The sequence below is a fragment of the Staurois parvus genome, unplaced genomic scaffold (genome assembly GCF_062004578.1).
Source record: "Staurois parvus isolate SC_StPar_1 unplaced genomic scaffold, SC_StPar_1.0 ptg000034l, whole genome shotgun sequence".
NCBI lineage: Eukaryota > Metazoa > Chordata > Amphibia > Anura > Ranidae > Staurois > Staurois parvus.
In genome coordinates, this window is record NW_028317830.1 from 3,751,934 (window position 1) to 3,779,807 (window position 27,874).

A 27,874-nucleotide genomic window follows, 5' to 3' on the forward strand; every position below is an offset into this window, starting at 1 on the left:
ACTGCCGTTATTCTATAAGGAGAATGCTCATAATGAAGATATTGAGGCTGATTTACTAAAGGAGTTGAGATATCTCACACAACAAATTGTGCGGATATTCACTTCTATTATTTAATTATGTGAAAATCAAAATCCCTTTTTAGTTTTTTCACATAATTGGATACATTTTCATAAAATATTAATATATGCACAGTACTATCGAATGTAAATGTTTACACAGGGGGGCTGTTTGTGCTGCAATTATTTGTGTATCTTTGTGTACAATATCATATCTAGCTGGTAAGGGTCTTGGGTCATGACCAGAGCAGCCTACCACCCAGGTTACGTATAAGACCATATACACTATATTGCCAAAAGTATTGGGCCAGCCCTCCCAATCATGTGATTCAGGTGTTCCCATCCCCTCCATATCATGTGATTCAGGTGTTCCAATCCCCTCCATATCATGTGATTCAGGTGTTCCAATCCCCTCCATGGATACAGGTGTATACAATCAAGCCCCTAGACATGCATACGGCTTCTACAAACATTGGTGAAAGAATGGGTCGCTCTCAGGAGCTCAGTGACTCCAAGCGTGGTCCCGTGATAGGTTGTCACCCGTGCAATATGTCCATCCGTGACATTTCCTGGCTACTAAATATTCCACGCTCAACTGTTAGTGGGATTATAACAAAGTGGAAGCAACTGGGAACAACAGCCACTCAGCCACCAAGTGGTAGGCCACGTCACATGACAGAGCGGGGTCAGCGCATGCTGAAGCGCACAGTGCGCAGAAGTCACCAACTGTCTGCAGAGTCAATAGCTAAAGACCTCCAAACTTGGTGTGGCCTTCAGATGAGCCCAACAACAGTGCGTAGAGAGCTTCATGGAATGGGTTTCCATGGCCGAGCGGCTGCATCCAAGCCTTCCATCACCAAGTACAATGCAAAGCGTCAGATGCCATGGTGTAAAGTATACCGCCACTGGACTCTAGAGCAGTTGAGACGTGTTCTATGGAGTGACAAATCACATTTCTCTTGCAATCCGATGGACATGTCTGGATTTGGTGGTTGCCAGGAGAACAGTACTTGCCTGACTGCATTGTGACAAGTGTAGTTTAGTCGAGGGGGATTATGGTGTGGGGCTGATTTTCAGGGGTTGGGCTTGGCCCCCTAGTTGCAATGAAGGGAACTCTTAAGGCGTCAGCCTACCAAGACATTTTGGACAATTTCATGCTCCCAACTTTGTGGGAAAAGTTTGGGGATGGCCCCTTCCTGTTCCAACATGACTGCGTACCAGTGCATAAAACAAGGTCCATAAAGACATGGAGGAGCCAGTTTGGGGTGGAGGAACTTGACTGTCCTGCACAGAGTCCTGATCTCAACTCAATAGATCATCTTTGGGATGAATTAGAGTGGAGACTGCGAGCCAGGCCTCCTCCCCCGACATCAGTGTCTGCCCTCACAAATGTGCTTCTGGAAGAATGGTCCAACCTTCCCATAGACACCCTCCTAAACCTTGTGGACGGCCTTCCCAGAAGAGTTGAAGCTGTTATAGCTGCAAAGGGTGGGGCCAACTCAATATTGAACCCTACGGACTAAGACTGGGAGGCCATTAAAGTTCATGTGTGTGTAAAGGCATGTCCAAATAGTTTTGGCAATATAGTGTGTATGCTGAACATTATAGGTCTTTGTAGAGCCCCTTCATTCCTCAGCTCCTCTTTCACATGATCGTGGAGGATAAACCAGAAGGAAATGAATATGGTCTGTATCAGAAGAGGACAAGGTTAGGCAGTTATTGAACGTTTAATAGTCAGGGCTTAAAGTTGAACAAATAATTTATCATTTATACATAGAGGATTAAAGGCAAACCATTTAAAAGCATATTTGATGTATAAAATAGAACCTGATGTATAAATCATCAAAGAAATACATTTCTACAGGACTGGACACCAATTAGTTCAGCAGGGTACTTGGTCTATGCCAGGACATACACTGTGCTTGTCATAGATAAGCATGGAGAAAATGGAAGTCCATCACCGACACACTTTGGAATAAAATAGTTACAGACTTTCATTTTTATCTATCAAGTCAATAAAAGAATCCAAAAAATAAAAAGATTAACGTGTTTTTGCCCCTTCTGGGCCTTAGTTGTAAAAATTATTATGACTAAGGCCCGGAAGGGGCAGAAACACGTTAATCTTTTTATATTATGGATTTTTTATTGACTTGATGGATATCAAATAAAGTCTGTAACTGTTTTAGTCCAAACTGTGTTGGTGCCGGACTTCCATTTTCTCCATTCAGCACTACACCTGTATCTAGGAAAGGTACCAAGGAAAGTGACTCACGCTACGAAGCTGCTAATAGCGGTTAGAAGGTTGATCTCCATGTCTGATGGATAAGAGCAATGGAAGTCAATGGGGTACTCATCTCTAATAATCACTCCGTCAGATTTTGGTGTTAGGTATACGGTGTTTGTATATGTGATATCAGTTCCATCGTTCTGAAAAATAACATTTACAGTAAAAGTTAAAAAATTAAACAACAATTCCAGGCAAAAATATATATGACTTATTGTATGTTATTGTCATGTAGTCATGTTTCCGGCTCATTTCCTCTGAAGTCTGACGCACGCTGTGAGCTGCCATTTTTATCAAAGCAAGGCAACAAAATGAGTCAAAACACCAATAAAGTGACCAATGATTGGTTTACTGATCGCTCTCTGTCTGTTCCTGTTGTATCCTCCACCATAGAGATCATCCAACACCTGGACTGAGTCACCTTTTACTGCTCATTTGGGTCTCCTGTTCTTCAAGGGGGAATCCAAGGCTCAGTTAAATAGTTACAGCTGCTGACCCCGATCTGTTCTAAACATTTGTGATTTACAAATCATTTTATTGATTCTGATTGGAAAGCCGGCAAGTCTGCTAGAAGATACTCAGCATCAAACCTTCTCACCGTGCATTCAGATCCATCAATTGAGGATTTTCACCAGTATGTAGCCTTTGATTGGACAGAGAATGGGAAGAAGGGATGATGGGTAGGTGAATATCCCGGGTTTACTTGCTTTATCTATATACCCCCTTAGTGGTTTTCTGCTGTCAGATCACTACAGGAAATCTGCTGTATATTTGAAATATATCAGGTAAATTTTTTACTTTTATTAAATTCTGTTCATATTGTTCATAATACAGATAATATAATGTATGATTCCATATCCAATGCATTAAAATGATTTAATTACATCATTCATAATCATGAGGCGATTAAAAAAGTAACATAAAAGTAGCATACCCATTCATGTACTTAGTGTGAATAGTAACAGGTCCATTCCATGTCCTCATGTCACTTTCTCAAAGTACATTGATAAAGAAGTCCAGTGAAAAAAAAAATATGAACTGACTTCTGTATGAATGATCTGTATATTGAACACAACTTATTGAATGCACTTAGAGAAGGTGATATAATGATATGGTGATGACCAAAACTGGACATTTGTTTATAAAGATCAAAGGCCCATTCAATGGTAATGGGGAGCGGGAAGCCTTGGATTAAATAAATGGGGACAATGGTAATGCAAAGATTTCATGAACCCAACATCAGATAACATGGCAGTAGATTCTACGTACCCCAATGAATCCCCCACATCTACCATCTGATGGCTGTGTGATGAGAGTGATGTAACTTTTATTACTTCTTTCAATGAATCCTCGGCAGGAATTGTCGCTCAGATGAAAGTATGACGTGTCATAGCCCAGCTGCTCCAGGAGACATTTGCTGAACCTCACTTCTATGTTCTCCAGGCCACAGGTGACTTGTGGTTTACGGTCATCTACATAGGTAGAATGAAAACCCATATTGATATATACTATCAGTATAATATAATATACTGGAAGATCTACTTTGTTATCCACCTGACTCATTTGCTTCACTAACAATGGATTGCTTAAAGCATAAGTTCACCTTTAGAAACACATTACATGTTCCAACTGTTTTTAGGGTTAAACATGTTACATGTTCTCACTCCTGCGGCCTCTTCCTGATCCACTTCCTCCCTGTGACAGCAATCTGGGGATCTTCTTCCCGCACTCGCTGTCACCATTTGAAAAAAAAAAAGAATGCAGCTGTGTGGGGATCCACCCACCAAGCCGCTTCATTCACAAATCACCATCAGCCTCTGATGGCTTGTTGTTCTCAGTGAACTACTCGGGAGTGCTATAGGTATTTCATTGATATTTCCTGTCATTCAGTAACTGCCTGCCCATACAATGTATCCAGGCAATCTGATTATCATGGGTGCAATGCCTTACAGGCTGAAATGTTAAAAAAATATAAATTTGCATTGTTTTACCCACAAAAAGATGTGTATTTAAGTGAATGTATCCTTTAAATGAGCTGACTGCATTTAGTAAATGAGTGAATGAGGGTTGGGATTTAAAAAGACCCTTTGGCTGTACACTAAAGAGGGGATAAAAATGTATTAGCTATCCTATTCCAGCAGGAAAGTACCATATGGAACACATTTTTGCCTCCTAGGAGACCAGTACTGCAAAGAATAATGGTCTCCAATAACACAAAACTGATTTTTAAGAGGGGGGGGGGCATTTTATATGGAGATGTCTTCTAGTAGAACCTTATTAGAGCTGAAAGACATCTATCAGTGCCATTCATCCAGCCATGTGCATAATAACTAGCGTTTTAGGGGAAACGGGACATGCACATTCCCAATTTTTTAATTCATAACTGAACCTGGTAACAATGCTGCTAGAGTGCAGGTGGTGGACATGGAAGAACATTTATTATACTTCAAATTGGACTCCAAAACTTGGATTTATAGAGGATATGACATCTGCCCCAGTCTCCGCTAAGCTCCGACCCCTCTTAATGCTATGCCCACCCCTTGTTATTCAAGTTTAATGCCACAGCATTTATTGACCACTAGGATTTGGCATTAGGCAGTAGGATGGATGGGGTGTGGCTTATAACAAAAAGGGGGCAGAAATGAGTTCTGGTTTGTACAGAGAGCAATGTTCTCAATAGAGCCTTAATCTAAACTCTAAAGGACTCAACAAAGACATAAAAACTGATATAAAGAAAGGAGATGGAACTTTAGCAATATTAAACCATACAGTCATGGCCGAAATTGTTGGCACCCTTGATATTTCTCCAGGAAATCATGTATTTCTCACGAAACGTATTGCATTAACACATGTTTTGCTATACACATGTTTATTCCCTTTGTGTGTATTGGGACAAAACAAAAAAAGGGAGGAAAGAAAGCAAATTCGACATAATGTCACACAAACCTCCAAAAATGGGCTGGACAAAAGTATTGGCACCCTTTCACAACTGCGGATAAATAAGAATGTTACAAGCATGTGATGCTCCTGTAAACTCACCTGGGGCAAGTAACAGGTGTGGGCAATATAGAAATCACACCTGAAAGCAGATAAAAAGGAGAGACGTTCACTTAACCTTTGCATTGTGTGTCTGTCTGTGCCACACTAAGCATGGACAACAGAAAGAGGAGACGAGAACTGTCTGAGGACCTGAGAACCAAAATTGTGGCAAAATATCAACAATCTCAAGGTTACAAGTCCATCTCCAGAGAACTAGATTTGCCTTTGTCCACAGTGCGCAACATTATCAAGAAGTTTGCAACCCATGGCACTGTAGCTAATCTCCCTGGTCGTGGACGGATGAGGAAAATTGATGAAAGATTGCAACGCAGAATAGTCCGGATGGTGGATAAGCAGCCCCAAACATGTTCCAAAGACATTCAAGCTGTCCTACAGGCTCAGGGAGCATCAGTGTCAGCGCGAACTATCCGTCGACATTTAAATGAAATGAAACGCTATGGCAGGAGACCCAGGAGGACCCCACTGCTGACACAGAGACATAAAAAAGCAAGACTACAGTTTGCCAAAATGTACTTGAGTAAGCCAAAAGCCTTCTGGGAAAACGTCTTGTGGACAGATGAGACCAAGATAGAGCTTTTCGGTAAAGCACATCATTCTACTGTTTACCGAAAACGGAATGAGGCCTACAAAGAACAAAACACAGTACCTACGGTAAAATATGGTGGAGGTTCAATGATGTTTTGGGGTTGTTTTGCTGCCTCTGGCACTGGGTGCCTTGACTGTGTGCAAGGCATCATGAAATCTGAGGATTACCAAAGGATTTTGGGTCGCACTGTAGGGCCCAGTGTCAGAAAGCTGGGTTTGCGTCCAAGATCCTGGGTCTTCCAGCAGGACAATGACCCCAAACATACGTCAAAAAGCACTCAGAAATGGATGGCAAAGAAGCGCTGGAGAGTTCTGAAGTGGCCAGCAATGAGCCCAGATCTAAATCCCATTGAACACCTGTGGAGAGATCTTAAAATTGCTGTTGGGAAAAGGTGTCCTTCCAATAAGAGAGACCTGGAGCTGTTTGCAAAGGAAGAGTGGTCCAAAATTCCGGGTGAGAGGTGTCAGAAGCTTATTGATGGTTATAGGAAGCGACTGATTTCAGTTATGTTTTCCAAAGGGTGTGCAACCAAATATTAAGTTAAGGGTGCCAATACTTTTGTCCAGCCCATTTTTGGGGTTTTGTGTGACATTATGTCATATTTGCTTTTCTGCCTCTGTTTTATATTTGTTCCAATACATACAAAGGGAATAAACATGTGTATAGCAAAACATGTGTTAATGCAATACCTTTTTTGTGTGAAATACTTGATTTTCAGGAAAAATATCAAGGGTGCCAACAATTTCGGCCATGACTGTATAAGCCAGAACATGTTTGTTTTAGAGCACCATTGTTTTTTTTTTATTTTTTTGTCAACATTAAGTAGTGTGCATGGTCATCCTCCCCAAAGACAACAGACAAGGACACTTTTATTCCACTTATCAAGCGCCACTATCCTCAATTCTAAAATTTGCCTGGCTGAGCTGAAAATGTTCCTATCCTGGGCTAACTGTATTTTCTTACATTAAAAATTGTACAATTAATATTATTTTATACTATAATATTTTAACTATTTGTTTTAATTTTCTCCAGCACAGTATGGAGAGCTCTAGCTAGCAGTTTTGCCTGTTGTATTCAAATATTTTGAAAGGGCTTGGATGAAAGGCATTGGCTCTGCGATGGATTCCAAGTGGCACTCTCGGGAAAAAAGTTGTTCTTTTTAAAAAATGAAATGGCTCCAGATAGGCTTCTCTTAAAATAAGAAAGGCCTGCACAGACTCCTTGGAAGAAATCTAGGAACCAAAAGGCGAAAGAAAACCTCACTCCATAGAAACTAGAATCCAAATAGCTTTATTTGCAAGAACAATGAACGAATCTGCTTTGGGGGACAAGCTGCATTCCATGCTTCAGGGATTAGGAGGAAAATTCAGTGCTGTTTAATTCACATTTTCTAAAGAAAACTGCTGGATATTTTTTCCAGCAGCCAATACTTTGCTACCAGAGGTTTGTTTCTTAGCATTGGTTCTCCACCAGTTTCTTCCTAGAATATCTGAATTAGACAGAGTCCTGATTTGTCATCTTATACAGTTTTTCAATCCCTGAAGAAGAGGATGCAGCCTGGCACCAAAGCACATTGGCCTGCTGTTTTTTTGAATACATTTTTTGGACCCTCTGGTTCCTTAAATGATGTTTTGACAGCTTTCTGTACTGGTGACAAGGGGTGTTTGACAGGTCAGAAGAATGCAAAAGACTACCACAAGGGAAAAATAGCCCCCCAATAACTCACTGGCCATATTTCCTAGCGAATCCTTCATAACAGACCTCTTAAAAAAGTTATAAGAGCTCCTTTATTAATTTCCTTTATATCATCATGTTTTATAACCTACCTGCTAGATTTCCTTGTTGTATTCCATATTTACAGTAACAGCCAGGAACTCCGTCCACAATTCTACATTCCTCATCCGGAGCGCAGTCCACCCCTGAACAGCTATATTTCGATTCTAGAAGAGAAGGAACACAAAGAATGTTTTAGAAACTGAAAGAAAAGACAGCACATAAATATATATATACACACCGGCCACTTTCTTAGGTATGCTTGTTCAATTTCTTGGTAATACAAATTGCTGATCAGCCAATCACATTTGCTGAAGTTCGAACCAAGCATCAAAATGGGGCAAAAAGGGATTTAAGTGACTTTGAACATGACATGGTTGTTGGTGCCAGATGGGCTGGTTTGAGGATTTCAAAAACTGCTGATCTACTGGGATTTTCACGCACAACCATCTCCAGGGTTTACAGAGAATGGTCCAAAAAAGAAAAAATATCCAGTGAGTGGCAGTCGTGTGGAGGAAAATGCCTTGTTGATGTCAGAGGTCAGAGGAGAATCAGGAGAGGAGGTCACAAGACCTCCTACTTTCTAGCTCCCTGGTCTCCTCCTCCCACGCCCGAATGCAGGACTTCTCCAGGACTTCCCCCATCCCCTGGAACTCACTACCCCAATCCATCGGACTGTCACCTACCCTCCTCACCTTTAGGCGCACCCTGAAAACCCATCTCTTCAGGGAAGCCTACCCCGCCCTCACCTAACAGCCGATATCCTCCTACCATTCCATCCCCCACAGCACCTTCCTCCTGTACCACTATCCCCTCCCTCCTAGATTGTAAGCTTGAAAGAGCAGGGCCCTCGAGCCCCTCGTGTATTGTATTGTTACTGTATTGTCTCATGTACTGTCCCCACTATAATGTACAGCGCTGAGCAAACTTTTTAGCGCCATATAAATACTGTATAATAATAATAATAAATGAGCAGACTGGTTGCTGCAAAATTCATATGGTAGGGTCAGAACTTGGCCTAAACAACAATAAAGCACGGATCCATTCTGCCTTGTATCAAAGGTTCAGGCTGGGTTTGGTGGTGTCATGGTGTGGGTCTTGGTACCAGCAAGGTTGACCTAATAAAGTAGCCAGTGAGTGTAAATCTAGTTTTATAAATGAAGACAACACACTGAATGATGCTTTGTGCCAATACTTACCTGTACAATAGCCAAAGTTGCAGCTTGGTGGACTCTGTAGCTTATACACATAAAATCCTCCCGGACACATTTTCACAGAAATATTGAAAGGTTGTGTGCAGCATCCATCATACGTGTTGGAACAAGCTACACGATTAACAACGCCGTCACTGCTTGTAGGGTGGGAGCCGTTCATCCAAATGGGGATACCAGTCCCACAGCTAAATTGTGGTACGCAGTGTTCTGGGATATGTTGGTCATATTCTCCTTTAAACCGATACCAGCCAGACATGCCATAGTCACAATGATACCAATACCACCAGTAATTACTATAATCATATGTATTAGAAGTGCTGCGCCAGGGATCATTAAGTTCGGTGTAGCTGGAGCAAGGGTCAATACAGGAATATGATCCACTGTACTTAACACAGTCTTCATTAGAGCCACATGGAGTTCCTTGTTGGCATTCATTGACTTCACAGTGTCTTCCATCTCCATAGTATCCATAGGAACAAGCACAGGTGTAGTAAGGTCCATAATAATCATTTGTACATATAGCTACTGGATCACAGTCATTCAGAGATCTGTCCGCACACTCATCAATATCAACACAGCCAACTCCTTCTTTATATTCAAATCCGGAGTAACAATCACAGGTGTAAGATCCGACAGTGTTCACACAGGAACCACTACCATAATAATAACAAGTGTTGGTGTAATAATCCTGACATTCATCTATATCAGTACAAGATTTTCCATCTCCAGCAAATCCCTCTTTACATGTGCACTCCCCGTATCCTCCAAACTCCGAACAAGTGGCATCTGGGTGGCAGTCAGAATCTGAACAAGTTCCTAGAAAAGTGAAAAAAGTGGGTTTTTTTGGGTAGGTAGATTTCTAAGAAATAGGAAAATACAGTGAACTAATGTCTGGAGAAACACATTCTAAATGTTTGGGTGCCATAGCAGACTTTTTCAGTCAGGCACAATAAAAGAAGTTGCCCCCACCAAACACACTACATTCTGCCTCTTGCCACTCCACCTGACCTCCCCTCTGGCCCATCTGCCTTGTGACATGCTGAACACATTATCTCCCCTGAGGCTGTCACAGAGGTCTCTGACCACAGATCTAGTGGGTTGAAACTCTCCGAGGTTAAATATTTTCATAGCTGCAGATGAAGGTATCTCAGCGCCAGATAAGAAGAGTAATAGGTGGACATCGGGTCATAATGGAGGCCATGGGATCAGTGAGGGAGAAAATAGGGGTCAGGACCCTCAATGTTTTGTGACCCATTCACAAATATAGCTCCTGTACCTACAACAATCTTCACAGTAACAATGTGGGATGCGTATCAATTCTGTAGCACAGCTAGACAAACCATAAACGGGAGCATTGAGGAAGATTTGAGGCACAGATTTTATTTATAGGCAGATTCCACAATCAACTGCTTTAAAATAGCACTGCAGCAACAAGTAGGCAACCTGATGCACACTATATGGTAATGAAAAACCCTCTGTAGCTTCTGGCAGAAAATCTTTTAAATTATTTCAGAAGTAACAATGGTCATGACTTCATCTAAACTCCCAATAACCATCCTAAACTTAGAAATAGATGACTTTCTCCCATGCTTTCACACTGTGGTCACTCAAATTCTCTTGGCAGCAAGACTGACTGTCAGACATTGGAAAAAAAAACTTTGCACCAAATTTATCTGAAGCTGTTATATTGGTTCAAATACATTAAGCCTTTGAAAAATTGTTAGCCGTAAGGAAAGATAAAAGTTTTAAATTTGAGAACATCTGGACTCCTCGGGCTATTTGGGTTGGAGCTGAGAGCCCACAACATAATAGACGACCCAGAGTATACCACACCAGAATTACATAGTTACAGTGAAGGAAATGTGTATTTGATCCCCTGCTAATTTTGAATGTTTGTCCACTCACACAGAAATGATCGGCCTAAAAATCAAATGTTCGGAGTATTGTAACACTGAGAGACAGAATAGCAACAACAAATTCAAAAGAAATGCATGTGATTATGCACTGATCTGCATGTTCATGAGGGAAATAAGTATTTGATCCCCTATCATTCAGCAGGATTTCTGGCTCCCAGGTGTCTCTCATACAGGTAACAAGGTGAGATTAGAATCAGTCTCTTAAAGGGAGTGCTGCTAATTTCATTTTGTTATCTGTATAAAAGACACCTGTCCACAGGAGCAATCAAACCATCAGATTCCAAACTCTCCACCATGGCAAAGACCAAAGAGCTGTCCAAGGATGTCAGGGACAAGATGGTAGACCTACACAAGGCTGGACTGGGCTACCAAACTATGGCCAAGCAGCTTGGTGAGAAGGTGACAACAGTTGGTGCAATCATTCGCAAATGGAAGAAACACAAAACAAGTGTCAGTCTCCCTAGGTCTGGTGCACCATGCAAGATCTCACCTCGTGGAGTGTCAATGATCATGAGAACAGTGAGGAATCATCCCAGAACTACACGTGAGGATCTTGTCAATGATCTCCAGGCAGCTGGGACCACAGTCACCAAGAAAACAATTGGTAACACACTACGCCGACAAGGACTGAAATCCTGCAGTGCCCGTAAGGTCCCTCTGCTCAAGAAAGCCCATGTCCATGCCCGTCTGAAGTCTACCACTGAACATCTGAATGATGCAGAGGAGGCCTGGATGAAAGTGTTGTGGTCAGATGAGACCAAAATCCAGCTCTTTGGCATCAACTCAACTCACTGTGATTGGAGGAGGAGGAATGCTGCCTATGACCCCAAGAACACCATCCCAACTGTGAAATGTGGTGGTGGAAACATTCTGCTTTGGGGGTGTTTTTCTGCTAAGGGGACAGGACAACTGCACCATATCAAAGGCATGATGGATGGGGCAATGTACCATCAAATCTTGGGTGAGAAACTTCTTCGCTCAGCCAGGGCATTGAAAATGGGTCATGGATGGGTGTTCCTGCATGACAATGACCCAAAACACACGGCCAAGGCAACAAAGCAGTAGCTCAATAAAAAGCACGTTATGTTCTTGGAGTAGCCTAGCCAGTCTCCAGACCTTCATCCGATTGAAAATCTGTGGAGGGAGATGAAAGTTCAAGTTGCCAAACATCAGCCACCAAACCTTAATGACTTGGAGAGGATCTGCCAAGAGGAGTGGGCCAAAATCCCTCCTGAGATGTGTGCAAACCTGGGGGCCAACTCCAGGAAACGTCTGACCTTTATGATTGCCAACAAGGGATTGGCCACCAAGTACTAAGTCATGTTTTGTGAAGGGGATCAAATCCTTATTTCCCTCATGAACATGCAGATCAGTCATCATTTGTTAGATGCATTTCTGCTGAATTTGTTGTTGTATTCTGTCTCTCAGTGGTACACCGAACATTCCATTGTTAGACCGATCATTTCTGTGTGAGGGGCGAACATTCAGCATCAGCAGGGGAGCAAATACGCATTTCCTTCACTGTACATAGTTAGTCTGGTTGAAAAAGGTCTATCCAGTTTAACCAATAGAATGGGAGAAAACAAACAAACAAATATATGCAATGGTATATACACACTATCCTGTACTCACTGTTGATGCAGAGGAAGGCAAAAAAACTCAATAACGCACAATCCAATCTGTTCCAGCACGGGAAAAAATTCCTTCCTGATCTCCTGAGAGGAAATCTGATATTCTCTGGATCAACTTTACTTATAAATATGTTGAATGCTAACATGTTAAAATCCAAAACATGTAATGAACTCAACAGTCAATGTGTTTCAAGTGCCTCAGTTCACTCCCATCATCAGGACTTGAGAGAATGGCTTTTGGAGGACTTGAGCTTGAAATGAGATCAGGGTATTTGTGTACCAAATGTTCAGATCTCTTTGTTACATTCATCAGCTACTGAAAGTGCTGAAGGAGAATCGAGACTTTTAGTACACTATTATCCTGATCCCATTTCCAGCTCATGTTCTCCAAAACCCATATTCTTCAGCTCTCATGAGGGGGGTGGGCTGAGTCCCCCAAAATGCCTTGAGATCATTGCATGCTTTGGAATAAAACCTATTTGTAGTTTAATATTCCAGTGTGGCGCCCCAAATCTTTGATGAAATAATATTAATTTCAAGTTCGTTTTGCTGCCTCATACATTGATGTATGATTTGATATCATAAGTATATTGAACCTGATGTGTTCTTGCACCTTTGTGCCTTTCACTTTTATATGTAATAGTTGTCATCTCTTCACCACTGACTGTTACTTTTACAAAACAAAATAAAGACTAATTGTAAAACATTTAAAAAAATAGTCCTGTGACAGAATAAACCCGGCCACTGACCACTTCTTAATTCTGTGATTGTTTTGAGTGATACCTGTCTCACCTCTCACCACTTGTCTCAGACTTAATGACCTACACAATTTGTCAGCCTTTTCCACTTTTCTGTGGGGGTCACAAATACAAATACAAACTGTTCCACAGATTTTGCTAACTGACACAATGCCTGATTTGTATTTATATTTATTACTAGAGATGAGCGAATCGAACTAGGCGAAGTGGAATTCGTTTCGAATATTAGGAAAAAAACGATTCGCGCCGAATCCGAAAATTAGCAGACTTCGGATGCGCGAATCAAAATTTTTCCTAAAATGGCGGCGACATGTGTGGCGACGAAGCGGGGATCTCTGGGAAGGCGCGCAGACAAGGCGCGCTGACCCATAATGCATTCATTCATGACATGTGATCGCATTAGCCAATCAGCAGCCAGCCAGCCAGCACTGTGTAATGGTGGAGCTATAAATTGTGGCCATCTTACAATTCTCCATTTGCCTCCAGTCATTCAAGAGAGACAGACCTCTCTGTATTAGGGCCAGAGTTAGGGCCAGAGATACTTTAGGGACACAGAATCGTTACTTAGGGACACAGAATTGTTACTCAGGGACACAGAACTGTTACTCAGGGACACAGAACTGTTACTCAGGGACACAGAACTGTTACTCAAGGACACAGAACTGTTACTCAGAGACAGACACAGAATTGTTACTCAGGGACACAGAACTGTTACTCAGGGACACAGAACTGTTACTCAGGGACACAGAACTGTTACTCAGGGACAGACACAGAATTGTTACTGAGGGACACAGAATTGTTACTGAGGGACACAGAACTGTTACTCAGGGACACAGAACTGTTACTCAGGGACAGACACAGAATTGTTACTGAGGGACACAGAATTGTTACTGAGGGACACAGAATTGTTACTGAGGGACACAGAATTGTTACTCAGGGACAGACACAGAATTGTTACTCAGGGACACAGAACTGTTACTCAGGGACACAGAACTGTTACTCAGGGACAGACACAGAATTGTTACTGAGGGACACAGAATTGTTACTGAGGGACACAGAATTGTTACTCAGGGACAGACACTGAATTGTTACTGAGGGACACAGAACTGTTACTCAGGGACAGACACAGAATTGTTACTCATGGACACAGAACTGTTACTCAGGGACACAGAACTGTTACTCAGGGACACAGAACTGTTACTCAGGGACAGACACAGAATTGTTACTGAGGGACACAGAATTGTTACTGAGGGACACAAAATTGTTACTCAGGGACACAGAACTGTTACTCAGGGACACAGAACTGTTACTCAGGGACACAGAACTGTTACTCAGGGACAGACACAGAATTGTTACTGAGGGACACAGAACTGTTACTCAGGGACAGACACAGAATTGTTACTCATGGACACAGAACTGTTACTCAGGGACACAGAACTGTTACTCAGGGACACAGAACTGTTACTCAGGGACAGACACAGAATTGTTACTCAGGGACACAGAATTGTTACTCAGGGACACAGAATTGTTACTCAGGGACACAGAATTGTTACTCAGGGACACAGAACTGTTACTCAGGGACACAGAATCGTTACTCAGGGACACAGAATCGTTGAATTAAAGAGTATGTCAGACAACACGCAGAGGAGTGGCAGAGGAGGCAATGTTTCAGGAGCGAGCAGACGTGGCAGCAGAGGAAGGGGTCGAGGCAGCACTAGTCGCAGCCAGAGGCCAGTGCTCCCGGTGTCATCCAGCGGTCGTGTCTCCACCGACAACCCTGCCGTCATCGATTGGTTGGCTCGGTCGTCTTCCTCTTCCCAGGTCACCTCTGACACCTACAGCCAACGGTCGGTGGGTACGTCAGACACAACCGTTAGTTGGCATGGCCCGGGAGCAAGCCCACTGAAATCACGTGTCCTCTACCTGCCCCTGTCCTTTGGTGTTCCCTCACCAAGCGAAGTATCGCATGCTGTGGGCTCAGCCCCACTGTACAGTGAGGAAGAGCTAACAGAGGGCGGTCAGGAACGGGGGGAGACATCCGCCTCTTCAGCAGCCAGGCGAAGAAGTACTGGCGAGGAGAGTGGCTCGGTAGCCGGTCTAGAGACAGGTCTGTCTCCTGACCCACACGCAGCCGAGGGGGCTAGTAGTGAGGAGGAGACCCTAATTGATGATGATGAGGCTGATCGCACTTGGCAGCCTCGTCGTCATCAGGCTATTGCTTCCGCATCATCAGGAGAAGAGGGTGCCAGCTTGGCAGCGAGCAAAACAGTCGGTGGGTTGCCCAGGAGGCAGCAGGGTCGTAGCAGTGTCAGTGGAGGCAAACGGCCACGGAGTAGAGCACCAGCTCCACTGCTGGTGGGTTCCATTTTGTCATAGGGTGCTGGCAGATTACGGGCCTCCCATTGCTGCTGCCAGGCCCGTAATCTGCCATGGGCCCCTGTACCGCCTCCTCATGCTGCTGCCAGGTCCAGAGTGTGTCATGGGTCCCTGTACGGCCTCCCATTGCTGCTGTCTCCATCGCCACACTCTGCCATGTGCCACTTTCAGGTCTCCTCACACTGCTGCTGGGTTCCATTTTGTGATAGGGTGCTGGCAGATTACGGGCCTCCCATTGCTGCTGCCAGGCCCCTAATCTGCCATGGGCCCCTGTACCGCCTCCTCATGCTGCTGCCAGGTCCACAGTGTCTCATGGGTCCCTGTACCGCCTCCCATTGCTGCTGTCTCCATCGCCACACTCTGCCATGTGCCACTTTCAGGTCTCCTCACACTGCTGGTGGGTTCCATTTTGTCATAGGGTGCTGTATGGCCTCCCATTGCTGCTGCCAGGCCCGTAATCTGCCATGGGCCCCCGTACCGACTCCTCATGCTGCTGCCAGGCCCGTATTCTGTCATGGGCCCCTGTACCGCCTCCTCATGCTGCTGCCAGGTCCACAGTGTGTCATGGGTCCCTGTACGGCCTCCCATTGCTGCTGTCTCCATCGCCACACTCTGCCATGTGCCACTTTCAGGTCTCCTCACACTGCTGCTGGGTTCCATTTTGTCATTGGGTGCTGGCAGATTACGGGCCTCCCATTGCTGCTGCCAGGCCCGTAATCTGCCATGGGCCCCTGTACCGCCTCCTCATGCTGCTGCCAGGTCCACAGTGTCTCATGGGTCCCTGTACGGCCTCCCATTGCTGCTGTCTCCATCGCCACACTCTGCCATGTGCCACTTTCAGGTCTCCTCACACTGCTGCTGGGTTCCATTTTGTCATAGGGTGCTGTATGGCCTCCCATTGCTGCTGCCAGGCCCGTAATCTGCCATGGGCCCCCGTACCGACTCCTCATGCTGCTGCCAGGCCCGTAATCTGTCATGGGCCCCTGTACCGCCTCCTCATGCTGCTGCCAGGTCCACAGTGTGTCATGGGTCCCTGTACCGCCTCCCATTGCTGCTGTCTCCATCGCCACACTCTGCCATGTGCCACTTTCAGGTCTCCTCACACTGCTGCTGGGTTCCATTTTGTCATAGGGTGCTGGCAGATTACGGGCCTCCCATTGCTGCTGCCAGGCCCCTAATCTGCCATGGGCCCCTGTACCGCCTCCTCATGCTGCTGCCAGGTCCAGAGTGTGTCATGGGTCCCTGTACGGCCTCCCATTGCTGCTGTCTCCATCGCCACACTCTGCCATGTGCCACTTTCAGGTCTCCTCACACTGCTGCTGGGTTCCATTTTGCATTGGGTGCTGGCAGATTACGGGCCTCCCATTGCTGCTGCCAGGCCCCTAATCTGCCATGGGCCCCTGTACCGCCTCCTCATGCTGCTGCCAGGTCCAGAGTGTGTCATGGGTCCCTGTACGGCCTCCCATTGCTGCTGTCTCCATCGCCACACTCTGCCATGTGCCACTTTCAGGTCTCCTCACACTGCTGGTGGGTTCCATTTTGTCATAGTGTGCTGGCAGATTACGGGCCTCCCATTGCTGCTGCCAGGCCCGTAATCTGCCATGGGCCCCCGTACCGCCTCCTCATGCTGCTGCCAGGTCCACAGTGTCTCATGGGTCCCTGTACCGCCTCCCATTGCTGCTGTCTCCATCGCCACACTCTGCCATGTGCCACTTTCAGGTCTCCTCACACTGCTGGTGGGTTCCATTTTGTCATAGAGTGCTGGCAGATTACGGGCCTCCCATTGCTGCTGCCAGGCCCGTAATCTGCCATGGGCCCCCGTACCGCCTCCTCATGCTGCTGCCAGGTCCAGAGTGTCTCATGGGTCCCTGTACGGCCTCCCATTGCTGCTGTCTCCATCGCCACACTCTGCCATGTGCCACTTTCAGGTCTCCTCACACTGCTGCTGGGTTCCATTTTGTCATAGGGTGCTGGCAGATTACGGGCCTCCCATTGCTGCTGCCAGGCCCGTAATCTGCCATGGGCCCCTGTACCGCCTCCTCATGCTGCTGCCAGGTCCACAGTGTGTCATGGGTCCCTGTTCGGCCTCCCATTGCTGCTGTCTCCATCGCCACACTCTGCCATGTGCCACTTTCAGGTCTCCTCACACTGCTGCTGGGTTCCATTTTGTCATTGGGTGCTGGCAGATTACGGGCCTCCCATTGCTGCTGCCAGGCCCGTAATCTGCCATGGGCCCCTGTACCGCCTCCTCATGCTGCTGCCAGGTCCATAGTGTCTCATGGGTCCCTGTACGGCCTCCCATTGCTGCTGTCTCCATCGCCACACTCTGCCATGTGCCACTTTCAGATCTCCTCACACTGCTGCTGGGTTCCATTTTGTCATAGGGTGCTGTATGGCCTCCCATTGCTGCTGCCAGGCCCGTAATCTGCCATGGGCCCCCGTACCGACTCCTCATGCTGCTGCCAGGCCCGTAATCTGTCATGGGCCCCTGTACCGCCTCCTCATGCTGCTGCCAGGTCCACAGTGTGTCATGGGTCCCTGTACGGCCTCCCATTGCTGCTGCCAGGCCCGTAATCTGCCATGGGCCCCCGTACCGACTCCTCATGCTGCTGCCAGGCCCGTAATCTGTCATGGGCCCCTGTACCGCCTCCTCATGCTGCTGCCAGGTCCAGAGTGTGTCATGGGCCCCCGTACCGACTCCTCATGCTGCTGCCAGGCCCGTAATCTGTCATGGGCCCCTGTACCGCCTCCTCATGCTGCTGCCAGGTCCAGAGTGTGTCATGGGTCCCTGTACGGCCTCCCATTGCTGCTGCCAGGCCCGTAATCTGCCATGGGCCCCCGTACCGACTCCTCATGCTGCTGCCAGGCCCGTAATCTGTCATGGGCCCCTGTACCGCCTCCTCATGCTGCTGCCAGGTCCAGAGTGTGTCATGGGCCCCCGTACCGACTCCTCATGCTGCTGCCAGGCCCGTAATCTGTCATGGGCCCCTGTACCACCTCCTCATGCTGCTGCCAGGTCCAGAGTGTGTCATGGGTCCCTGTACCGCCTCCCATTGCTGCTGCCAGGCCCGTAATCTGCCATGGGCCCCCGTACCGACTCCTCATGCTGCTGCCAGGCCCATAATCTGTCATGGGCCCCTGTACCGCCTCCTCATGCTGCTGCCAGGTCCAGAGTGTGTCATGGGTCCCTGTACGGCCTCCCATTGCTGCTGTCTCCATCGCCACACTCTGCCATGTGCCACTTTCAGGTCTCCTCACACTGCTGGTTGGTTCCATTTTGTCATAGGGTGCTGTATGGCCTCCCATTGCTGCTGCCAGGCCCATAATCTGCCATGGGCCCCCGTACCAACTCCTCATGCTGCTGCCAGGCCCGTAATCTGTCATGGGCCCCTGTACCGCCTCCTCATGCTGCTGCCAGGTCCAGAGTGTGTCATGGGTCCCTGTACCTCCTCCTCATGCTGCTGCCAGGCCCGTATTCTGTCATGGGCCCCTGTACCGCCTCCTCATGCTGCTGCCAGGTCCACAGTGTGTCATGGGTCCCTGTACGGCCTCCCATTGCTGCTGTCTCCATCGCCACACTCTGCCATGTGCCACTTTCAGGTCTCCTCACACTGCTGGTGGGTTCCATTTTGTCATAGGGTGCTGCATGGCCTCCCATTGCTGCTGCCAGGCCCGTAATCTGCCATGGGCCCCCGTACCGACTCCTCATGCTGCTGCCAGGCCCGTAATCTGTCATGGGCCCCTGTACCGCCTCCTCATGCTGCTGCCAGGTCCAGAGTGTGTCATGGGTCCCTGTACCGCCTCCTCATGCTGCTGCCAGGCCCGTAATCTGCCATGGGCCCCCGTACCGACTCCTCATGCTGCTGCCAGGCCCGTAATCTGTCATGGGCACCTGTACCGCCTCCTCATGCTGCTGCCAGGTCCAGAGTGTGTCATGGGTCCCTGTACCGCCTCCTCATGCTGCTGCCAGGTCCAGAGTGTGTCATGGGTCCCTGTGTGGCCTCCCATTGCTGCTGCCAGGAGGCAGCAGGGTCGCAGCAGTGTCAGTGGAGGCAAACGGCCACGGAGTAGAGCACCAGCTCCACTGCAGCCTACCACCACGGCCAGTAGTGGTGCCGGTGTGCACGGAGGAAGTAGCAGACAGCCAGTGAGGAGTAGCGGGGGCAAAGTTTCCTACTCGGCGGTATGGCAATTTTTCGTTAAGCCGCCCGAGGAAGTAAATGTAGCCGTATGTCGACTATGTGGCCAGAAAGTCAAGCGTGGCCAGGGGGCCCATGTTGGGACTACAGCGTTGCGTCAGCATATGCAGCGTCGCCATTCGGTGGCCTGGGAAAACCGTGATAAAGATACGGCGGTTCTGCCTGCCCCAGCCCAGGGTTCCATTTTGTCATAGGGTGCTGGCAGATTACGGGCCTCCCATTGCTGCTGCCAGGCCCGTAATCTGCCATGGGCCCCCGTACCGCCTCCTCATGCTGCTGCCAGGCCCGTAATCTGTCATGGGCCCCTGTACCGCCTCCTCATGCTGCTGCCAGGTCCAGAGTGTGTCATGGGTCCCTGTACGGCCTCCCATTGCTGCTATCTCCATCGCCACACTCTGCCATGTGCCACTTTCAGGTCTCCTCACACTGCTGGTTGGTTCCATTTTGTCATAGGGTGCTGTATGGCCTCCCATTGCTGCTGCCTCCACTGCCACACTGTGGCTCCACACTCTGGTTTTGGCCCCGTGACTGCCCAAATGAGTGAAGTGTGCGGTGATTCTAAGATCGACGGCACTCATCTGCATGTCATACTGACTGACAGTATTATTTCTCTTCCCCAGCAGACTCCAAGGACATTTAAATTAAAGGTACAGTGTTCTGAACTAATATAAAGTCTCTCTGAAGCCTAGAAACACCCTTTTATAAGTTAAATTCGCAGCGAATATATTCGCCTCAAATCAAATTTTTTCCACGAATTCGCAGAATCAGTCGAATCGAATTTTTGAATAATTTGCTCATCTCTATTTATTACTAATTTTCCTAAAAAATGTCCATGAGTACATTGCTCCTTCAGAGTTTACAGGAAATATCCAAATCTAAAAAGGTATCACAGAGACTGATGTCATTCGGCAGAAAACAAACTAAAGTAATTGCTCTGTATATCTCTAGGATGCTGACTGTTTTAAATTTCATCTAGACCGGTAAACTCCGTCCATAAGAGAAAGATGACAGAACTATAATATTTACATATAAAGAAATCTCCAAACTGTTATACGTTGAGCTTACCTGATTTGTCTGACCCTATAGAAAAAAAAAAAAAAGAACATTAAATTTTGTTTTTTGGCACGCATCTCTTGGAATTATCATCGTTCTAGATAAAGTGACATTTAGTGACAAGTATAATTATATAAAGTCCTGATTTACACTTTACCAACACAACATTGCTCACATTCCACTCTACATGATGCTGTATCCTGAGCTGTTAGCATTGCATTCATACAGTATTAATTGCTTTAAAGACATTCAGTATATTCACTGATCGGTATATTCAGTCCATGATGATTACCTTTCACAGGATAGAAAATAATAAGTAGGTAAGGTAGTGCGGAATCTGAGGACTTTTAACATTATCACAAGTGTAAAAACTAAATCCATAGCAGCCTGAGAAGCTGCGATGGGATATTGGGATTGGATCTGCGGATTGAGCATAATGGAACAGACTCTGATCCATTATCCTCCCCATTCCGAAGATCCGATCCATCCTGGGGGTGTCATCGGCATGCAACCTATACGGGGTGAATCCGAACCCGCAACACCAAAAGGTAAGTTGTAAAGCAAGCCGACGATCCCCGCAGGATGGATCGGATCTATGAATTGGAGAGCATAATGGATCGGAGTTCGTTCCATTATGCTCAACCCGCAGATCCAATCCACCCTGTGGGGATCGTTGGCTTGCTTTACAATTTACCTTTTGGTGCAGCGGGTCCTGTGTCACCCGGTGCGGCGCTCACCCCCTGAACCTACCTAGGGACGGCACTGTGCGTATGGCCAGTGTTTTGAGGTTAATAACAAACCTGCTCTCTCCAATAGTTTTGCACAATCCTTCTCCTCTTAAGTCCCCAGCCAGTGCTCCTGGCTCCTCCACCCTGTTGAGTGCCCCCCTAGTCCAGCATTTGCTATGGGTGCATTTGTGCATGCTCTCTCTTTTGAGACATGCTCTGTTGTTCTTTTGATACACAGATCGCAGCTGGTCCCCACTGCCCACTCTCTCCTCACAAGATGTAAATGAAAGCAGCTGGAGCCAATGGCTCCGTGTGATGACTCTTTGTCCAGTGAGATAGAGATCGGGCTCAGGTAAGTATGGGCTGGTATGGGGCTGCATATAGAAGGGTTTTTAACCTAATGCAGATACCAACCAGAACCATTTAATGACCCTTTTTTATTTTACTACAATGCATTTTTTTAAACTGCCAATATTTATTTACTTATTGTCCTATTTTTACAGAAATTTCAGCAAATTAAAAAATTCCAAGTCTTACTTATTACTAAATATAGCCACCACTGGTAAAAGCTCTTTATAGAGAGATATCTGATACCTGATTATAGAGAAAGGCCAATAACAACAATAAGTAATTGGTAGAACGTCCTTCATCACCTTGCCAAAATTAACTGTGAAGTTCCTGGCAATTCTGCATAATAAGGCAGTGGGTTAAAAAAATAAAAAAAATTAGATTCAATCTAAGTAAACTGGAAAAGAAAAAAACAAGCAGGAACTCCTAGCAACCCTGAGAGTATCTTATAATGTGTGTTAACAATGTAAGAAAAATTGTTTCCAATGGGTTTGGTGGGGCAGGTTAGGTGGTCTCAGACAACAGCAGTCAGGAATACAGCCAGAAGCAGTGCAGGTGTAAGACATGGTGTCAGCTCTTCATTCCAAAAATAATGCCAAGGATACTTAGATATTATTAGGTGAGTGGACCTGGAAGGTGTCAGGAGCCTTGGGATGGATAGATAACAACAGCAGTAGGCATAGATGCATACATAGTGTGAGGCATCAATTCCACAAATTGTTCCAGATGACAATTGGCGAGCCACTAGACTACAACAGTCCAAACTGACTGCCAATAGTCAAAGGTGCAGAATGACAAGATACATGTGCCTTTTAGAGCACAGCACTGAATATAATCTGTTTCTTTTTATTAAACTTTGTTAAAAAGGAAACCTTAACATTGGCCCGTGCTGTGAATGGATGATTTTTATCCTCTACTCTATCCCACCACAACAATCTCTCCATACACCCCCTTTTACTTCAACCACAATGGGGAGAGATGAACTCTGGGAGGGGCTTCTTTTCATGCCAGAGAGGGGATAGAACATTTTGCAGCATTACAGCAAAAAGATTGGCTCAATGGCGGTCACGTGGCTCCCCAAAGACATTTAGGAATCTGAAATGTCAAAAAAAACACACCAAAATCTGAATTCAGATTTACCTGAATTTCACATTATCCAAATATGAGGAATGACTGTACTAGACAAGTCATAGGAGGGGAACTTGCAGAGTCAGAATTATTCATATACACTGAGATGATAGAACTTACCAGTAAATCCCAATATTTGAACAGAAAGTGAAAATCTTCCCTGAGCATTCAGAGTCCAGGATCCTGCAGCCGGACTTTTTACTAAATGGGCATTTACAAAACCATAATCATAGTAGTAGTAGTAGTAGTAATAGTAATAGTAATAGTAGTAGTTATAATTGTAGTAGTAATTATAATATGGATTTTTTTCAAGTGTAAATGTGTTTCCTGAAATAATAAAAGATATATAAATAAATACAGCTTAAATACATTTATACATTGAAAACAATTCTAATAAATGCATTTTGTTATCAAACATTTCTAAATGTAATATTTAAACAATATTAATGGTGTGTTTTAATCTGTTCATATGATCAATAAATACTGATGTTACTGAAGAATCCATTTGGAAGCGTCTTTTTATTTAACGGGCTGACTAAAATTTGATTATATTTTTGGGGCCTCATCCCCTTTACCATTGTTCACTGGATCTGATTTCAGCCTAGCACAATGTGGGTATCTCTTGAAAACCCTGATGAGCATTGAGTGTGACCCCAACACTCTGCATGGGGACAGTCTCCACATATTCTGCTAATTTAGGTTTCTTGACCCTAGGATGGGCGTTCTGCAACCTTATGACATCCAAATCTATCTCTATATTCCTCACCTCACTCATCATTCTCCTCTCACATTACTAACTTACTAACTGATGCATCAGCTTGGATGTGGCACCACTTCCTTAAACTCACCCTCCCCCCCTTTATGTAGTTGTTCCTCCATAAATATACTATCAAGACGAATAATACAACTATCAGTCCCATCCCTTATACCAGGGTACTAGGTGTAATCCTAGACTCTGACTGTCCTTTTGGCTCAAATCCAATCACTGTCCAAAGTTTATAGACTTCACCTCCACCATCTCTAAAATTTGCCCCTTTTTAAACTAATAAAACCACCAGCTACTCAATCACTCCCTGGTTATCTCTCGCCTTGACTATTGGAACTCCCTCCTCATTGGCCGACGTCTACGTAGGCTACCCACTCTTCAGTCTATCGTGAATGCTGCTGCTAGAATCTTCTACCTTATCAATCGCTCATTGTCTGCTACCTCCCTCTGCCAGTCCCTCCACTAGCTTTCTGTTTCCCAGCAAATTAAATACTAACAACTTAAAAAGCCATCCACAACTCTGCCCTGAGCTACATCACCAATCTTGTCTCCAAATATCACCAAACCATCCTCTTTACTCCTACTAAGACCTTCTGCTCTCATGCTCTCTTGTCTCCTCCTCCCATGCTCATCTCCAGGACTTCTCCAGAGCCTCTCTCATCCTCTGGAACGCTCTACCTCAGTCTGTCCAGCTACTGTATCTCCTACTCTGGCTGCCTTTAGGTGATTCCTGAAAACTCATATCTTCAAGGAAGCCTATCCTGCCTCCACTTAATAACCAAACTGTTAAATCTTCCATCAGCTCATCCCCCACAGTTACTACCTTTTGTTCCACTTGTCCCACCCTTTAGATTGTAAGCTCTTATGAGCAGGATCCTCTTAACTCTCTTATATTTTATTGTCTTGTAACTGTAATGTCTTCCTTTATATTATAAAGTGCTGCACAAACTATTGGCGCTATATAAATCCTGAATAATAATAATAGGCATTATTATGATGTCATGGTTTAAAACTAACAACTACATAAACAATTACTGCAACTATGGTACCCAATGTGCATGAAATTCATACCCATCCTGCCAGGCACACAGCCACTAGGAAGGATTTGGCACAAAAGCATGTAGAGGAACGTGTAGAATCTTCCTGGAGTCTACAGGCACCTATTTCAGTGAGCTTTTGTTCACCTTCGATGGGGTTTGCATCGCTGTAGAAGTCTGCCATAATGCAAAACCTGCTTAAAGCAGATCAAATGTAAGTCAGAAGAAGGTCAGATCCAAGTCAAATGCAACAAACGCCATTAGGATGAACTGGATTCAGGGTCACTAATGCATTAACTCTATTCCCATCTCAGGTTCTGGTGATCCAAGAAGAAAAGAATTCCCTTATACTAAGTTTGGGTTGGACTTTTTAAACAATGTGAAACCCGATGACTCCCAGGACACTTTGTCTGAATTTTGTCAGTAAGGATTGACTATAATTTGTTTGTAGAAATGGTGGACATCAGTTAAATGATGCAATATATACATTCAGACATTCTTACAGACATGAACGTACCATTCGGATCAGTGAAATTAAGAGTGAATGTTTCATCTGCTATGATCATTAAATGTGTTAAGGAAGTTGTAACATCAAACGTGTCAGTATATTTCTTAGTGACATTTTTGTTGATGTTCAGGATGCGCACAGATGAACTTAGAGGTTTAGACAACAATAATTCCAATGAGTGAAACAACTGTCAAAAATAAGAGAGAAAGAAAACATATTATTAACCTCCCTGGAGGTATGAATATTTCCGATTTTTGGTGCTGAAAGCAGTACCATTATTTTGCATGGAAACATTTATTTATTTCAGGTACTTATATAGTGCTGTCAATTTACGCAGCACTTTACATATATATTGTACATTCACATCAGTCCCTAACCCTCAAGGAGCGTACAATCTAAGGTCCCTAACTTACATTCATACATACACATACTAGGGACAATTTAGACAGGAGCCAATTAACCTCCCAGCATGTCTTTGGAGTGTTGGAGGAAACCAGAGCACACAAGCACAGGGAGAACATGCAAACTCCATGCAGGAGGCACCATGGTCGGGAATCAAACCCATGACCCATTTACTGCAAGGCAGACATGCTAACCACTAAGCCACTGTTCCGCCCACTAAATATGTTGTTTTTTTATTGTTGGCCTGTAATTTTTAGGAATAACTCACTGAAATCTGTCCGAACAAGAGTCTAGTAAACATCCCGGGGAGGATAAAACTTGAAACACGAAATCATAAATTATAATGTAATAAATAATAATAATAATATAATAATACATTTAATTCAATAATATAATCAAACCAAAAACACTGAAATGTGAAATAGAGCGCCAAGTTTGCACATCGCTGAGCTCAGTCGCAGAATCGTTTTCAGTGTCTGATGAGGAATTTCCCCCACGAATCATTATCACTCAATTCTGCAAGTGGTTCTGATTTACTATCACTGTTCTCTAGTCGGTCTAAAACCGCGTCTGACCTAAAGGGACGCTTTCTGGATGCCATGAGCGTTTCTCAGTTTCCAGTCAGAAAGAACAGTAATAATGCAGGCAGGGTGCCGGACAGAGCACTCGGGACAAAATGTATGTGAAATGGTTTGATACAGGAATCTTATACTATGTATTATTCATTTTTTAGAAAATGAAATTTTTTAAAACTTTCAAATTTGCCGCCGTTTCCGGAGCCCGTATTTCCCGACGTCACAGGGACCGGAACACGGAAGCCGGAGGAGATGGCTGGGGGAGCTGCAGTAGGGACATCGTGGGAGCGAAGGACAAGGTAAGCGCTGCAGGGAATCCCTGAACAACGCCGCATGGTATTCCCAAATGTAGCTCGGGGGTTACCGCTTGTGATACTGAAATTTTACCCCGAGCTACACTCGGGAACACCGCCAGGGGGGTTAAAAAAAAAACACAAAAAATTCATCAAGAAATACATTTATGAGCAAAAACCCTTTGCTACGGTTGAAACCTCCATTTATTTCCAATATACACCCAGATGTGACAGTCTATCTTAGTGCATCAAGGGCTAATGATACCATTGAGCTATGATAATTGGTGATTTGTCGTACAAGAATTTGTCCAGTGATCATTATTCAAATGTCTCTTGGTTAGCCCAGCCTTATTGGTCCATATACTGACCTGGGAACCACCAAAGAGTCTTGGGTTGGCCGTCCCCACAATCTGGATGTTGTGTGACATGGACAATCTCTAAATCCCACAATGCAGCACTATGAGACTCTCACATAACTTTGAGGGATTGAGATCATATAGATAAGAACATACACTATATTTCCAAAAGTATTGGGCCGCCTGCCTTTTCATGCACATGAACTTTAATGGCCCCCCAGTCTTAGGCCGTAGGGTTCAATATTGAGTTGGCCCCGCCCATCGCAGCTATAACAGCTTCAACTCTTCTGGGAAGGCCGTCCACAAGGTTTAGGAGGGTGTCTATGGGAAGGTTTGACCATTCTTCCAGAAGTACATGTGTGAGGTCAGGCACTGATGTCGGACGAGAAGGCCTGGCTCAAATTCATCCCAAAGGTGTTCTATCGGGTTGAGGTCAGGACTCTGTGTAGGCCAGTCAAGTTCCTGCTTCCCAAACTGGCTCCTCCATGTCTTTAAGGACCTTGCTTTGTCCACTGGTGCGCAGTCATGTTGGAACAGGAAGGGGCCATCCGCAAACTCTTCCCACAAAGTTGGGAGCATGAAATTGTCCAAAATGTCACCTTAAGAGTTCCCTTCACTGGAACTAGGGAGCCAAGCCCAACCCCTGAAAAACAACCCGACACCATAATCCCCCCTCCACCAAACTTTACACTTGGTACAATGCAGTCAGGCAAGTACCGTTCTCCTGGCAACCACCAAACCCAGACATGTCCATCGGATTGCCAGGCAGAGAAGTGTGATTGGTCACTCCAGAGAACACATCTCCACTGCTCTACCACGGCATCCG

The 27,874-nt window shown here is 45.3% G+C and overlaps 1 protein-coding gene across 3 annotated transcripts in view; it reads right to left on the reverse strand.

The window, feature by feature from the left end:
- The window catches only part of LOC149470715 (uromodulin-like), a 70,870-nt gene that overhangs the window by 14,366 nt on the left and 28,630 nt on the right, over window positions 1-27,874 (reverse strand). For all 3 annotated transcript variants that reach the window (XM_089661663.1, XM_089661658.1, XM_089661650.1), the window contains 7 exons: window positions 25,432-25,609; window positions 23,232-23,438; window positions 20,920-20,934; window positions 8,960-9,790; window positions 7,814-7,927; window positions 3,611-3,813; window positions 2,330-2,484 (listed from right to left, as the gene is read on the reverse strand). In XM_089661663.1, the coding sequence (XP_089517789.1) occupies window positions 2,330-2,484; window positions 3,611-3,813; window positions 7,814-7,927; window positions 8,960-9,790; window positions 20,920-20,934; window positions 23,232-23,438; window positions 25,432-25,609 (1,703 nt within the window). The remainder of the gene's footprint in view (window positions 1-2,329; window positions 2,485-3,610; window positions 3,814-7,813; window positions 7,928-8,959; window positions 9,791-20,919; window positions 20,935-23,231; window positions 23,439-25,431; window positions 25,610-27,874) is intronic.